The following is a 15,850-nucleotide window of genomic DNA, read 5'->3' as shown; positions in this document are numbered from 1 at the left end:
TCCAGCAGATGTTGGCAATTTGATCTCTGGTTCCTCTGCCTTTTCTAAAACCAGCTTGAACATCTGGAAGTTCACGATTCACATATTGCTGAAGCCTGGCTTGGAGAATTTTGAGCATTACTTTACTAGCATATGAGATGAGTGCAATTGTGGGGTAGTTTGAGCATTCTTTGGCATTGCCCTTCTTTGGGATTGGAATGAAAACTGATTTTTTCCAGTCCTGTGGCCACTGCTACTAAGTAACCAAGATGATCTCTAAATAGATCATCAGTGAACTGGGGGAATATGTATTTTTGTGGGAGAAGTTAGAAATATAAAAGAGAATAAAATTATAGTCGCTGAAAATCCAACACTTTTTGTGCATATGAAGTAAGTGATACAATGAAATAAATAGTCACCTGGAATTATTAGCATTTTCCTTTTTGTTTAGCCCTAAAAAAGTGTGTGTGTGCGTGTGAAATACATAAATTATTTACCAGTAACTCTTATTTTCTCCTTTATTTTCCAGGAATATTTTGAAAACAATTGCCTTAGGTCAGATGTTATCCTTGTGTATATGTGGGACAGCCATCACCAGCCAGTATTTGGCAGAAAGATATAAAGTGAATACCCCCATGCTTCAGAGCTTTATCAACTATTGTTTGCTGTTTCTAATTTATACAGTGATGCTGGCATTTCAATCAGGTATGTCAAATTACCTTTTTAATAAATTATCTTCATAAAAATATTTGGCTCTATACATTCAAAAAATAAAACATGAGCCCAAACCAAAACCAAGAACAGGAAACTATTGCTTTTTTTATAAAAGTCACTAAAAGGTATGACACCCCGAATTCTATGAAGTTAGTACTAGAGATTTATGTATAGCTCTCTGAAATTGTTTATTAAAATGAGTAGCATCAACCTGTAACATAGGATTTGTCAAAAAAAAAAAAAAAAGTAAATGCCATTATAAGTTACACCTTTTTTCTCGCCTGTGGTTGATCAATTTAAAAGACAGTATTAAAAACACCTAAAAAGTTAAGAACCTCACTTTCCAAAATACATATTTCCAGCTAAGTGGAGAATGCTAAGTAGAGCACCACTGCCTGTAAATGTGAGAGAAACAAAACAAGGAATTAACATCTTATCACAAGATTGATTTCAAGAGTGTAAAGACAATGGGTAACCCAGACTGGGAGGGTGGAATACTACCATTTTAATCACATTTAAAGCATGTGATAAAATTACAAGTGTGGTGGTTTTAATATGAACATTAATACATCAACAGTATTCCTATATGTCAGGATAAAGAACTTACTTTTGAAAGAAAGTGGAAGCCAATTATGAGAAGGGGAAAATATCCTAAGGGGAAAGCACCAAATTTGGCAAGAGCTGTAGAAGCTGGAAATAGAACTGGTGTGTCGTGGTTAATAGCCCCAGAATTTGCTCCTCTCTGTAAGAACTGGCCTTTAGGAAGTCAGTATGATTTGTAAATGTATCAGTGAAGTCCCTCTAAGGGATTGTTATTATTATGTTTAGTTGCTAAGTGTTGTCTGACTTTGCGACCCCATGGACTTTAGCCCACCGGGCTCCTCTGTCCATGGGATTTCTCAGGCAAGAATACTGGAGTGGTTTGCCATTTCCTTCTCCAGGGGTTCTTCCTGACCCAGAGATTGAACCCCTGTCTCCTGCATTGCTAGCAGATTCTTTACCACTAAAAAAATGATACATAAATAAGTCATTGAAATCCCGCAAGGGATGGTTATTATTAATAGATGCCTTCCATGCTATCTCATGTTAGGAAGACTGTGTTTTCAGGATATTCCTGCTAGTTGGGATTTAATGATAATTATTGAGGGTGGTGACTGTAGCCATGAAATTAAAAGACACTTGTTCCTTGGAAGAAAAACTATGACCAACCTAGACAGCATATTAAAAAGCAGAGACATTACTTTGCTGACAAAGGTTCGCATAGTCAAAGCTATGGTTTTTCCAGTAGTCGTGTATGGATGTGAGAGTTGGACCATATAGAAAGCTGAGCACTGAAGAATTGATGCTTTTGAACTGTGGTGTTGGAGAAGACTCTTGAGAGTCCCTTGGACTGCAAGGAGATCCAACCAGTCAATCCTAAAGGAAATCAACCCTGAATAATTCATTGGAAGGACTGATGCTGAAGCTGAAGCTCCAGTACTTTGGTGACATGATGCAAAGAGCTGACTAACTGGAAAAGACTCTGATGCTGGGAAAGATTGCGGGTAGGAGGAGAAGCGGGGAACAGAGGATGAGATAGTTGGATGGCATCATGGACTCAATGGATATGAGTTTGAGCAAACTCTGGGAGATAGTGAAGGACAGGGAAGGCTGGCGTACTGCAGTCCATGGGGTTGTGAAGAGTCAGACACGACTGAGTGACAACAATAACAGAATTTGACTATGATTCTCTCTACCTTTATTTCTTTGCAGGTTATCTTACCCATAAAGCCTTCTTGTATATCTGCCAACTCTATATCTCCTTGTGATGCTAGATTCTCCAAAGAATTGATTCACAGTTAACTTGAATAAATAGAATTTAGATGCCACTAAGTTGTTTTTCCAAACTTACCACTGGCTTAATTTCCTGTTGAAAGCAGATCTTTTCCAAAAGAATGACCACAAACAGAGTTTTGGTCTGTTTGATAAATTTATTAGAACACATTTCATTTCCTAGGATGATCTGGATGTTATATTTCTGTTGCAGTAGGAAAGAAAAAGGAATTCAAATTTAACCACTCTTACTTCCTTTATCTTTGATGTTTTCATTGAGCACTTGGTCTATGATGACACCTTAGCTTGGGCCTCATACTAGAAAAAAATCTGACTGACTGCTGAGCTGTTGCAGGAGTTTGAGTTATGAGAAATGGACATTAGGAGGGACCATGTTCAATGTACATAGTGGTAAAGTATGTGCCTGTAATGCAGGAGACCTGGGTTCGGTCCTTGGGTCGGGAAGATCCCCTGGAGGAGGGCATGGCAATCCACTCCAGTATTCTTGTCTGGAGAATCCCCATGGACAGAGAAGCCTGGTGGGCTACAGTCTGTAGGGTCGCACAGAGTCAGACACAACTGAGCGACCAAGCACAGCCCAGCACAAACACTAGCTTTCACTATCTCTAGATTAACATGCATGGAATAATTTTCAAGTAACATGTCCTAATCTAGATTTCTTTTAACCAGGTAGTGATAATCTTTTATGCATCTTGAAAAAGAAATGGTGGAAGTACATCCTGCTTGGACTAGCAGATGTAGAAGCTAATTACCTGATTGTCAGAGCATACCAGTACACAACTCTAACCAGTGTCCAGGTAAGAAGGAGTCCTCTGACCAGTTTGGATTTTATAACTTTAAGAGAGGAATCTGAACTCATATGTGCTCAGCTAATTTGCCTAAGAACCTGTTCACTCAGAAAAAAACTAAAAACAGTGGATGCTATCTGTTTTCCAGTGGAGCATGTGTGCTAATGAGAAAGGCTTCCTGAAATTAGTGAAAACATGTAGAAGTTAATCTGTTCCCAAACTGCTAATGCTATAGATGAATAGAACAGTTGCTACCAAGTAAACATAAATACTTAGTTGGCAATCAATGCTGTGATATTGGCAAGAGTTCTATTTTGTGTGTTGCTTAAAAATGGCATATAAAGTGAATATACTATTGTGTCCCAGAAAAGTTGGAGTCTTACAAGGAAAGTGGATATCTAAGACAACAAATAGGTTGTTGTCTTTTTGTTGTCTGTTGTCTAAGAGGGCATTAGACATTTTGGGTAAAGGTGGTAGCCAAAAGTAAAACTTATATCTATTCCTTTTCTAGGTTATTCTCATTAGATTGAAAGAAAAATGTTCCTACATTGCAGTACTTTTCAACATGGTGGAGTTGAGGACGACTGATTAAGTTGTCTTAACATTAGGGAGATCCCTGGTGGCCTTAGTGGTTAGGATTCTGGGCTTTCACTGCTGTGGCTGAGTTTGATCCCTGATCGGGGAACCAAGATCCAGCAAGCTATGTGACACACCCTAAAAAAAGAGAAGAGTTGTCTTAACGTTAGCAAACTGTGGGATGTATCGTAACACTGACTCCTTATCGCTAACAATAAAATGTGTTGTAAATGGAGATGAAAGTAAAATAGATTCCCATGTCAGGTTTAGACTTCACAGTTTACTGAATTTATGACTTAAAAAAAAATTGGTTGCAGCATGTGGTATCTATTTTCTTTATCAGGGATCAAACCTGAGCTCCCTGCATTGGAATCGCAGAGTCTTAGCCAATGGACCACCAGGGAGGTCCCTGAATTTATGACTTTGGATGCATCTTTTTTGGCTGTGCTGTATAACTTATAGAATCTTAGTTCTCAACCAAGGAGAGACTGGACCTGTGCTCTCAGCAGTGAAAGCACAGAGTCTCTACCACTGGACCGCCAGAGAATTCCTGTTGCTTCACTTTTTCCTATAAAACAGAGATGGTCTTATCTCCAAATTTAAGGAACATGAAAAATTGAAGATTTAAAGAGAAAGATGAATGATTAATGAAACTCAGTATTTTTCTGATGTGAATATGCATTAAATGCTATTATTACCAGAATGCTTTTTAATACTGTGCTAAGCATTGTCCTCTGGGCTTCCCAGGTGGCTCAGTGGTAAAAAGAATCTGCCTGTCAAGCAGAAGACGCGGGTTTCATCCCTGGGTCGGGAAGATCCCCTGTAGAAGGAAATGACAACCCACTCCAGTATTCTCGCCTGGAAAATCCCATGGACAGAGGAGCCTGGTGGGAAAGATAGGAAATCTTTTGTAAGACAGACATCATAAGAGGCACATGAAAAACTCAGAATTTCATAGAAATTAAAACCAGGAGTTACCTAGAAGATTCATTCATCACAAATAGTATTAAGTGTACTTTTAGCAATGAATAATAAGAGTGTAAGTATATAGAAAATGTACTCTATATAAAAGAGCCGACTCATTGGAAAAGACCCTGATGCTGGGAAAGATTGAGTGCAGGAGGAGAAGGGGGTGACAGAGGATGAGATGGTTGCATGGCATCACCGACTCAATGAACATGAGTTTGAGCAAACTCTGGGAAATAGCGAAGAACAGGAAAGCCTGGCATGCTGCGTTCCATGGAGTTGCAGAGTCAGACACAACTTAGTGAGTAAACAACAACAAATACAGAAAATGGCATTTTTCTAGTCACATCTACCTGTGATCTCACACACAATTTAATTGCTTGATTATAATTTCCAGAAATTTTGATCTGTGACAGATGATGATTAGAAGTTTTGAATTGGTACAGGTCTAAACAGAGCTAAGCAAAATACTTACACTGAAGTTTTATGACTAAAGTTCACGCCTTAAACTAATCTCAAACAATTTCTTTCATCCTAGCCTCTTAGAAAAACCTAAGCATTTGGTTGTCAAAAATTAAGTACTTATGGTCCTAGGAAGCCATATTATAACAAGTGTATCTAACAACTAAACCTCCTTCCAGCAGTGAAGAGTGCCTGCCATTGGAATTCTTCAATCAGATTATCTCCTTGAGTAAACCTCTAGTCTGGTTAATCTGAAAGGGTGGAAGTTTGCTTGTTTGTTTCTTTATAGACACACAACATGCAGGATCTTAGTTTACCAACCAGGTATGGAACCAGTGCCCCTGCAGTGGAAGCACAGAGTCCTAACCACTGGACCACCAGGGAATTCCCCCTGAGAGGGTGGAAGTATAATTGGATGGTCTTGGAACCTCTTTCTTGAGGATTCTCTTCCTTCAAGGATTCTGTAATTGTAAATACTAATGCAGTGGTTCATGATGTGTGCCACATTGCTGGCCTAGCTTTCCACTCATGTTACTTCTCATTTCACTTGCCACATCTACACATTCCCTACCCATAGCCAGCTTCTCTCATGTTGCTGTATTATTTCTAGAATGCATCCTTTTCAAAGCCCCTTCTCAAAGGCCTAATTTGATTTCATTTTCTTCTCTATAGAGTATAGTCCATTGTATCACTAACAAAGTCTGATTCATGTTTATATCCATCCTTCCCCCTCATTCTAGGTTCTTACTTCTTGTGTCTATATAATAATTTTTTTAAAGCAAAGATGAATATTTTTAATGATAAAAGGAGCAATTCACAAAGAAGATAGATATCATAAGCCGTTAGATATCTTATCAACAAAGAAACAAAGATACATAAAGGAAAAATCAGAAGAAATATAAAGGAAAAGAAAAAAATATAATCATAGTGAGACATATTAACATTTCTCTGAGAATATTTTATCAAGTGCAGAAAAAATAAGAATAGGAGCATCTTGAATGATGTCATTAATAATTTAAATATAATAGGTTTATATTTAATTAATTTGTATTAATCATATCCTACACAAATATATTTAAAATTTTGTATCTCATATGTTGTTATTAGATGTTCATAGGACATTTAGAGAACCTGGCAAAAAGATAAACATTACTTAATTTCAAAAAGTAGAATTTTTTTTGGTGTTTGATTCATTTATACGCACGTTATTTTTGAAATTATTTTCCATTATAGGTTATTACAAGATATTGACTATAGTTCCCCATGTCACACAGTAAACCTTTGTTGCTTGTTGCATATCTATTTTTTTAAATTAGAAATCTAGCCAATAATTTTTAAAGGTTAAATTAAATAGATGGCTCTTAGAACTAAAAGCATCAAGCAGAAGGCATCTGTCACCAGGAATACATTTTGATAAGATTCAGTTTAGATAAATGACTGACTGTAATAGATACCAGATTAGAAGTCATGGAACTTTAGAGTGGCCAGGTACCATGAGATCATTTGGTCTGACTTCTTGATTTCAGATTTTGACTCAAGAGTTGACTAGCTGGAGATCACACAGCTGGTCAATGGCAGGGCTGGAGCCTGAGGCCTTGGGAGCTCTTACCAAGATGTAGGTGCCTCCTTTATATGGCCAGTCATTGCCCACCAAAAATGGTAAAAATAGAGGAGGTTTACGTTTGATTTTAAGACACAATTTGAGGATAGAGAGTCTTCTGTGATAGTTTTTAGAGTGATTTTTGTCTACTTTTTTTGTCTAAGAAATATAGTTTCGATTTTATTACCTCACTATGGCTAGATTCTTTTGGTATCTTCCAGGACAAGCTATTATCATTTGCATCGTTTAATGGTTTGTTATTCAGGCAGGCTCAATAAAGCACTTAAGAGATTAGAGTTCTATAGATGGCATAAATAACAGAAGGCAAAGTGCCCGTTCCTTATACCTGACATTGCAATGAAAGGCAATCAGTAAACAACTGTGGACAGGATCAAACAAGCTGCTGAGATTTAGGGGCCTGCCTTGTCCTAGACTAAATAGATACAGAGCACATCAGGGACAAGGTTAAAAAAAGAACAGGATGAGCAATCAAATAGCAACATCAGGAACATTATTAGTAAAAGGAATATATTTCATCCTTGAATGCAGTCTACAAATGTGTGCCTTTGAGAATCGAATGAATGAAATCTCTTTTTCCTCTATCTGGCAAAGATTTTGGATTTACTATAATTTTGGCACTCTTAATCCCCCTGCCTTTCAGACTGGCAATATCAGGGGTGTAGCAAGTATTTTCTGGACCCAGGATCAACAGGTGGTGGAGGAGTATATGATGAAGATGAGCGAGAGTATTTGCTGTGAGCAAGTATCTGTCTTACATGGTGGGGTCGGACACTTTGTCAGGGAAACGGTGTCTGTTTGCTTTCTCATAATAACCTGCTCTTTCTGTTGTTCTTAAGCCCAACTGCAATTAAACATTGGTTATGCTATTTTTCTCTGTCTAGTTTCTAAATGCTCCACTTTGTACCTCTCTGGTTCTCTACATTCAAACCTCCTCCATTAGTGTCTCCCGCATATCACGTACTTCAATATTTATTGACTGAATTGGTACATGTCTACTGGACTTAAGGACAAACACAAGTGAGAATACAGAAGTAAATTGCATAGGCCGTTGGGCAGAATTCCTGGGTTCATCACCTGACTCCCAAACTTTTAATTGTGTAGTTTTGGGCAACTCATTTAACCTCTCTGTGCCTTTGGTTTCCTCACGGATAAAACGGAGGTTGAAGTTCCAGTTTCATAGAGTTCTTGTGAGGATTAAATGAGTTCATCCAGATAAAGCATTTAGTACAGGGCTGGCAATAATAAATGCTCAATAAACACCGATTTCTGTTATTAGTCATCTTTTCACTAATGAGAGATATTTTAAGGTATTTATTTCTCCTTTCATGCAGCTTTTGGATTGCTTTGGGATTCCTGTGTTGATGGCTCTTTCGTGGTTTGTTCTTTATGCAAGATACAGAGTGATCCACTTCATTGCTGTGGCTGTCTGTCTGTTGGGTGTAGGAACTATGGTTGGTGCAGACATATTAGCAGGGAGGGAAGACAATACAGGTGAGACTGTGTTACTTGTTTCTGGTGTAGTCACAGAAGACAGTTTGCTTATGTCTTCACTTTTATTTTGCAAAGATAAAGTAAATGGCAGAGAACATGTCCTGATTACCTATCTTAAAATTTTTATTTTCAGATTTGTTTGCTTCTGCTACTATGACCACTTCAACAAAGCAGTCTATGTTCCTACCTGCTCAGAGTCCTTACTTTTTGTCGCACTAGTTTGTTCTGTGTCCTGAGAGAGAACTTTCTTTATATATTTGCAATAATCTTCTTTTGGCCCATACATTTAGATTAGTTGCTGGAAACCCTACTGTAGATTTTGTTTCCATCAAAAAGGAGACATTGTGTTCACTAAATGACTTCTATTTCAGTTACTCTGTAGATGAAAACATTTTGATATTCTTTATGTCAAGGTTGAGATAGTTCACATTATAAAATCCAAATAAGGTCTATGAATTTCCCCAATCTGCAAGCGACTTCAGTGTCTCCTTTAATTGAGAAAATTACCTTGCTTCCCTGTAGTTATCAGTGAATTCCTATTAATAAATTCCATTAATTTCCCATGTCATAGAATCATTTTCTGGGGCCTTATATTATGGTATACACCACCATCTTCCAATCTGTTAGTCTCCTGAAGATCCAAAACAAGAAAAATGAAAGCAGAATTGTGCCAGAAAATGAGAAGAGTAAGAGTCTTTAAACTTTTAAAAATCAGGGTTTCTTCTTCTGTAAAATCTTATTTAGATGATTATGAGCCAGATAAACTTCTGGAAGCAAGCTGGAGAGTTTTCCCTAGTGACAATGTATCCCTTTTTATGGCTTATCTCTCTATAGGTAATAATGTACTGATTGGTGACATCTTGGTCCTTCTTGGAGCTTCCCTCTATGCTGTTTCTAATGTGTGTGAAGAATACATCGTGAAGAAGCTGAGCAGAAAGGAGTTTTTAGGAATGGTGGGCTTATTTGGAACAATTATCAGTGGCATACAGCTGTAAGATTCTAAACATATCCTTAAAAACAAAATCAGCAAATATGTCATAGATGATTAGTTTCCAGCTACTAACATTCATTGTTTATTTGGCCTAAATTCATATTTGAAATCAGTAACTTGCTAAATATCTATTAGAAGATTGTTGAAATGTCAGTAATTATGCCTCATTTTTTTTTACACGTTTGATGCTTAGGATCCCTGCTTATAATATCATTAGACTTTATATTACCAGTGAAGACTTTCTTTTTCAGTTATTCCTGGAAAATATTAACTTCCTATTCATAATATCATGTTTCCCTCCTGTAGCTGACTACCACTAAACAGTGCTTCTAGGGGTGTCAAACATGTATTTATGGACTCCTTTGAGTTTTATTCTTTGTCATTTAATTAAAGATAGTTTTTTTTTTTTAATATTTTATGAAAACCAAAAGTCAACATAATTCATCACCTTAAAAGCTGAAGCACTTAAAGTGAAGTACTTAAAGCTTGAAGCAACTTACTTGTTTATAAAACAGTGAAAATTTATATAAAGATGTCTCTGTGACCTCTTGTTTTCATCACAGATTGATTGTGGAATATAAGGATATTGCCAGCATTCACTGGGACTGGAAAATTGGTATGTATATATATATATATAGTAATTTTTTTTTAGTCTTTTCCCTGACACACACCAAGAAATATTTTAATAATACTATTTAGGCATTTTTATATAAAATCACAGAGTAATTTAGTACACAGAAAACTATAGTGGTTTATGTCAGGTTTTCTCTGAGAACTTGTAAATGAACCCCCGTAAAAGTTAATCCTTAATCTTTACCTTCAAGAATAACCTTTCTTTACTCGGAATTCGGAATAAGACTGACCTTTGGTCACACTAGCTTTCAACTAGATCTGTATTTCGTGTCCTCAGACTTCTTGTGAAGATTGCCTGCCTGATATGGTCAGTGAAGTATTAACTTAAATAATCCGATGGTGTGTAGTCACTACCACCTTGCATTACTCCTCTCATCGGATAGTCTTAAGCATCTGCACAGATAAACAACAGAAGAAAGCAGTAGTGGGACAGTCAGGGAAGATTTGAACCTTATGGATGGAAAAAAGTAGTGCATGAGTGTCACTGAATTGAAATTCATTTACCATGCTTGGATGATTTCATTCAAGTAAATAACTTAGACTTCCTGTGTGTGTACTGTGTGTGTGTTGAGTGAGGTTGGAGAAGCGATTGTGAAGCAGAGATACTTAGTACTCAGCACCCACGTGACTAGCTCTCTTATGGGATGAACAAAAGTTAAGACCCTAACAACCGCCTTTGATGCCCTAAGAATACTTTACTCAACCACACAAATCGTGTCCAACCATGATGCCTTTTATAATTGGCACCTCTCCGGGCAGGTGTGGATAGCGTGGAGTGAAAAGAGCTGTTAACTTACACCGTAAGCAAGATTCTATGGCCTTGATCATCTAACACTCAGTTGGGTTTTTTAAGTTGTTCATCTACATCACATGAGAACTTTGTATGTCTCATTTGTAATGCTTACCGTTAACGAGGGACTTTGTGGACAGTATGTTAAAGGATCAGGGAATTTTACGTCAGGCAAGCTTTGTCCTTTATCTTTTGATTTCTTCCTTTAACATTGGATATTCCATTTCCCCCCCACAGCCCTGCTATTTGTGGCGTTTGCCCTCTGTATGTTTTGCCTGTATAGCTTCATGCCACTGGTGATCAAAGTCACCAGTGCCACTTCTGTCAACCTGGGCATCCTGACAGCTGACCTCTACAGTCTTTTCTTCGGACTCTTTCTGTTTGGCTATAAGGTGAGCAAATAGATCTTGTTCGAATAAGGATGGGGAACACATGTATACCTGTGGAGGATTCATTTTGATATTTGGCAAAACTAATACAATTATGTAAAGTTTAAAAATAAAATAAAATTTAAAAAAAAAAAAAAAAGAACACTTGTTTGGTGTAAAAGAAGCAGTGGGTTTCTTTAAAATTTTAGATCCCAAAATAAAACCTTCTCATCTCCTTAGCAAGAATTTCTTACTGCCTTAGAAATCTATCTTTCCATAGCATAAAGCTTGTTAAACTGCCTGCTATTACAATCATTTGAACAAATAGAATGTCAGCTGTTGCTTGGTAATGTTACTTTTAGCTGGGTATAGCAACTGTATTTCTTTATCCTTACAAAGTTTGAGATCTGGGTGGAAATTACATGGTGTTGATTGACACTATTCCCAGGAATTGACCATGAACTCAGAATGCCTAGTTCAGTGTGTTCCGAGAAATTTCTGCTTGAGAAGCGTAAACCATTTTTGCTTTTCAAGATTATGTCATAGGAAATAGCTGTTGTCTTTGCAAAAAAACCTGCTGGTTGTGGTATTCACGAACTAAGCCTGAAGAAGTATTTATAGCTTTTTGGTGGCATCATTAAAAAGTGACAGATGTCAGAGTGAATCAGAACAGTGATCTTGATGGCTTTAGGTTCTTTCCTGTGATAACAATCATTAAGGGGTACAAAGCAAGCCTTTCAAGTGTGTTAGCTGTTCTGTGCTGGTGTTATTGCATTTCACATGGCTACCTCTAGAGGACCAGGGTGATTTTATTCTGCAGTTCAAGGCCAGGTGATGGCTACCAGAGAAAGCTTGAAAGCTCTGCAGTATAACTTGTGGCCTGGCTCACCTGTGCTTTTTTTTTTAAACTAAACATATTGAGATAGCATTAGTAGTTTAACATTTACCTTTCCCTCGTAAGTAAAATAATGTCCAAGGAGGAAGTAAGCTTAAACAAATAAAAGCTTCAAAGTGAAAATACACTTGTCGCTACCTATTATAAGCTCCCTAAATGTAGATATTTGCTCTTTAACTGCTACTAACTTTAATGAGAAAAAGCCTTTTTGTGTGTCATTTTTTTGCCCATATGATTTACACTATTGTTTGCAAAATGGAACATGCAAACAACAAATTCCTTTGCAGTTCTTTTGCTTCGTGTTTCTTTGTCCCTGCATGTCTAGCAGCTCACTTTTAACTCAGATCAGATTTTATTCTTTTTGGTCAAGTAAAGGAAAGAGGAGGTCCACTGTGATCTTCAGAGTAAATTACAGAGGTTGGAAATCATACAGAACATAAGGAAGATACCTAGGATTTTAGAAGAAAATTTTAAGTAAAGGATCATAACTCAATATATCACCAATTTAAAAAAGTGTAGCATCTAAGATAACTTGGGCTCTGATATTTTGAAACAGTTGAAGAAGATGTTAAAAATTTCTACCTTCATTGGTGTCAGACTCCATCCCCCTGGACTGATCTTTAGTAAATACTCACCGAACAGAGTAGCCACAGAAACTTCCTGTATAGGTCCAGACACAAAGGGTAGAATTAAAAAAAAGGTAAGAGCCTTTAATTTAGGAGACTTATTATCTCACTCTCTCAGAGTCTCTCTCTTCTAATAAAAGTGCCTCCATTTAATCACCTAGAGGCTCAGATGGTAAAGAATCTGCCTGCAATGCAGGAGACCTGAGTTCGATCCCTGGATTAGGAAGATCCTCTGGAGAAAGGAATGGCTACCCACTCTAGTATTCTTGCCTGGAGAATTCCTTGGACAGAGGAGCCTAGTGGTCTACAGTCCATGGGGTTGCAAAGAGTCGGACATGACAGGGCAATTAATACTTCTTAAGAGGAACAAGACTTTTTTTCTTATAAACATTTAAAACCTCCAAATCAAGCAGAACATGTTTTGAATAAGTTACTTAGGTTTCCCTACAGTTAAAAATGAACATTCTATGGGAGAGCACAATTGGCTTTTATGATACCAACTTCAAAAGTTTAGGGTACTCTAAATAGCTTTAACTATCCCTTAATCTTCTCTGAATCACTTCCCCCACCCTGAACCCCACTCCCCCGCCCAAAAAAAAACACACCACATTTATTCAGTACTAGCTATGTGCTGGGTGCTGTGCTGAGATTGGATCCAAAATGAAACCCATGGAGGAAATTAGTTTGGCTCCTGCTCCTGCTTGAAATGATCACTGGCTTTACATCATCATTGAATCCATTGGAGGCCTTCCAGCTTTGGAGAGGGCCCTGGCTATTCCAGGGTTCTAAAAGTTTAAGGTTAAGAAGTAATTGAGCATCTATGAAACATTAACATGTTGAAACCAATGGTGACCTGTAGAAGCCCACAGCTGGAGGTGACCAGCAATCTATGTAATACTCATTTCAAAACCTATTTCGTTTCTCTTTCTACCCTGGGAATGTCTCTCATTTTTTCTTCTCCCTTATTTTATTTCTCTTTTCCTTCTCCAACCCATTCTGTTTTCTTATTGTTTCATGCCATTGTTATGTGTTGTGTCTAGGGTCCAAATCTGGATCTTTCTTTTTAGTCTCTCCACTAAGTAAGTGGGACTGGTTGTGAGGTGGGATGTAGCTGTATTATTGCAGAGAAAGGCAAGAGGTCGATTCCTAGAGATCTAAGATTTTTTACCCAGTTGACTGATGGGCTGGGTAATGTTGGCAGAGATCACACATTCACCAGTACACATACTTGGGACAGTTTTGGTCCTTAGTATCTCCCTGGACAACTTTCAGATAAAAAGATTATGAGAAGGTAACTCTCCAAACTCAGTGGACAGAAGGCAGCAGCAAAGATATGTGTATGTGAGAGAGCACTATCCATAGCCTATCCTCTCCTCCTAGTTTTCAGGACTCTACATCCTGTCCTTCACTGTCATCATGGTGGGGTTCATCCTGTACTGCTCCACCCCGACGCGCACGGCAGAGCCAGCTGAAAGCAGTGTACCACCAGTCACCAGCATTGGAATTGACAACCTGGGACTGAAGCTTGAGGAGAACCTGCAGGAGACCCACTCTGCAGTCTTGTAGCTGGAGAAGAAGGCATACACGTCCCCCTGAGGTTTCCTGGGAAGCTGGGAACTGTCACCTGGATAAAGCAGAGCCTACGGCTTTGGGACACTTGAAAACTTATCAGAGTGAACACTCCATAGCATTGGGTTTGATCCAGTTGGATTTTAAAAGGAATATTAAAATAACGTATCAAAAGTGGAAATGCCAAAATAGAGCAGAAGCCGAGGCTAGGATTGTGTTTCTGTATGTTTCAGGCCCAATACCTGTTAGTGTCAAGGAGACAAGGTATGGGGCGCATCCTGGGCTATTAGAAGCACAGGTGGGAAAGCAGGATTGGGCAGATACTTGGGTGTGAGCCAGACTCAGGCTGTCCAGGATGGGCTAGGTAGTCAGGAGGAGGGGCAGCCCAGGGTGGTTGGGAGTAGCTTTCCTCATTTGGAGGCATCTGAGTTTTGTTGTGCTGAGCCAATTATTGTCCACAAGCCTTGTGGCCTTTTAGGAAAGGGAAAAATGGGTGGGGCAGCACTTGAGAAATCCTGAGATACAACTGTGAGTACCATAGAAGCCGTCAAGTAGAGTACAGTAAACCTAGGAACCTTCTCCCAATTGTTACTATGCTACTTCTTAGCAAATAATGTGCCATGCGATTTTTATGATACCTCTTCAATACAGAGTGTTAATATGCAGCATCATTATGATATCAACTGCCAGAATACCACTTTGTAAAAACTCTGTATGTGAACTTTTTGGGGTGAAAAATATAATAATGAAACTGAGGGTAAATTCGTATTATTAAAAGATTTTGATTTCATGGAAATATATTTACTGTGTGGTTTCTTTGATTACCTAATTCCCCTTGTGGATTTTAAATGACAATATATTCAAGATTTCCTCATATACAACTTTTTAGAATCATGTCTTCTTAAGGTGGGACAGCCTTATCTATTTGGGGCTATGTCAGAATGGAGGGGAAATCAGAGCAAGCTCCCAAGTTGTTTGCTGGGATAAACATTTAAAACTTTTGAATTACCTTAATGAATTTTTTAAGAAAACTTTTTTAAGTGAAATAATCTTTCACTTCCTGCAGCCAGTTAAAACTGATGTTTGGTTTTCACTCTTTACCATTAACAACTGTCAGTGAGTGGAAAAAGGTTATGTTAAAATGTTTGACTCTTTGGAGAAGACTTCCAGTTTGATTAATACACTGATTATTTCTTAAAATACCTTGATTAACAATAAACCTGTATCTATGGGGATAGTGGTGAACTAGCCTCAATGGCTCAAGCGGTAAAGAATCCACTTGCTACACAGGAGACACAAGAGGCTTGGGTTCCCTCCCTGGGTTGGGAAGATCCCTTGGAGCAGGAAATGGCAACCCACTCCAGTATTCTTACCTGGAAAACGCCATGGATGGAGGAGCGTGGCAGGCTACAGTCCATGGGGTCGCAAAGACTTGGACATGACTGAGCAGGTAAAAAGACAGAGACAGACAGATGGAGAATCTCAAGTGACAGTATCCCACTGGATACTCAGTATCCAGTATTCTGAGTCTGAGCTTAAATGAATCTG

General features: G+C 38.1%; 1 protein-coding gene across 1 annotated transcript in view; it reads left to right on the top strand.

Moving 5' to 3' along the window:
* The window catches only part of SLC35F2 (solute carrier family 35, member F2), a 59,905-nt gene extending 44,807 nt beyond the window's left edge, over positions 1-15,098 (top strand). The window contains exons 2-8 of the mRNA XM_010862828.1: positions 509-684; positions 3,196-3,323; positions 8,271-8,430; positions 9,265-9,421; positions 9,985-10,037; positions 11,082-11,236; positions 14,114-15,098. Coding sequence (XP_010861130.1) covers positions 509-684; positions 3,196-3,323; positions 8,271-8,430; positions 9,265-9,421; positions 9,985-10,037; positions 11,082-11,236; positions 14,114-14,299 — 1,015 coding nt within the window. The 3' untranslated portion in view covers positions 14,300-15,098. The remainder of the gene's footprint in view (positions 1-508; positions 685-3,195; positions 3,324-8,270; positions 8,431-9,264; positions 9,422-9,984; positions 10,038-11,081; positions 11,237-14,113) is intronic.
* Positions 15,099-15,850: the final 752 nt, after the last annotated feature.

Source organism: Bison bison, unplaced genomic scaffold, assembly GCF_000754665.1.
Source record: "Bison bison bison isolate TAMUID 2011002044 unplaced genomic scaffold, Bison_UMD1.0 scf7180017864485, whole genome shotgun sequence".
Lineage (NCBI taxonomy): Eukaryota > Metazoa > Chordata > Mammalia > Artiodactyla > Bovidae > Bison > Bison bison.
The sequence above is the reverse complement of the archived record's forward strand: the minus strand, read 5'-3'. Positions and strand labels throughout refer to the sequence as shown.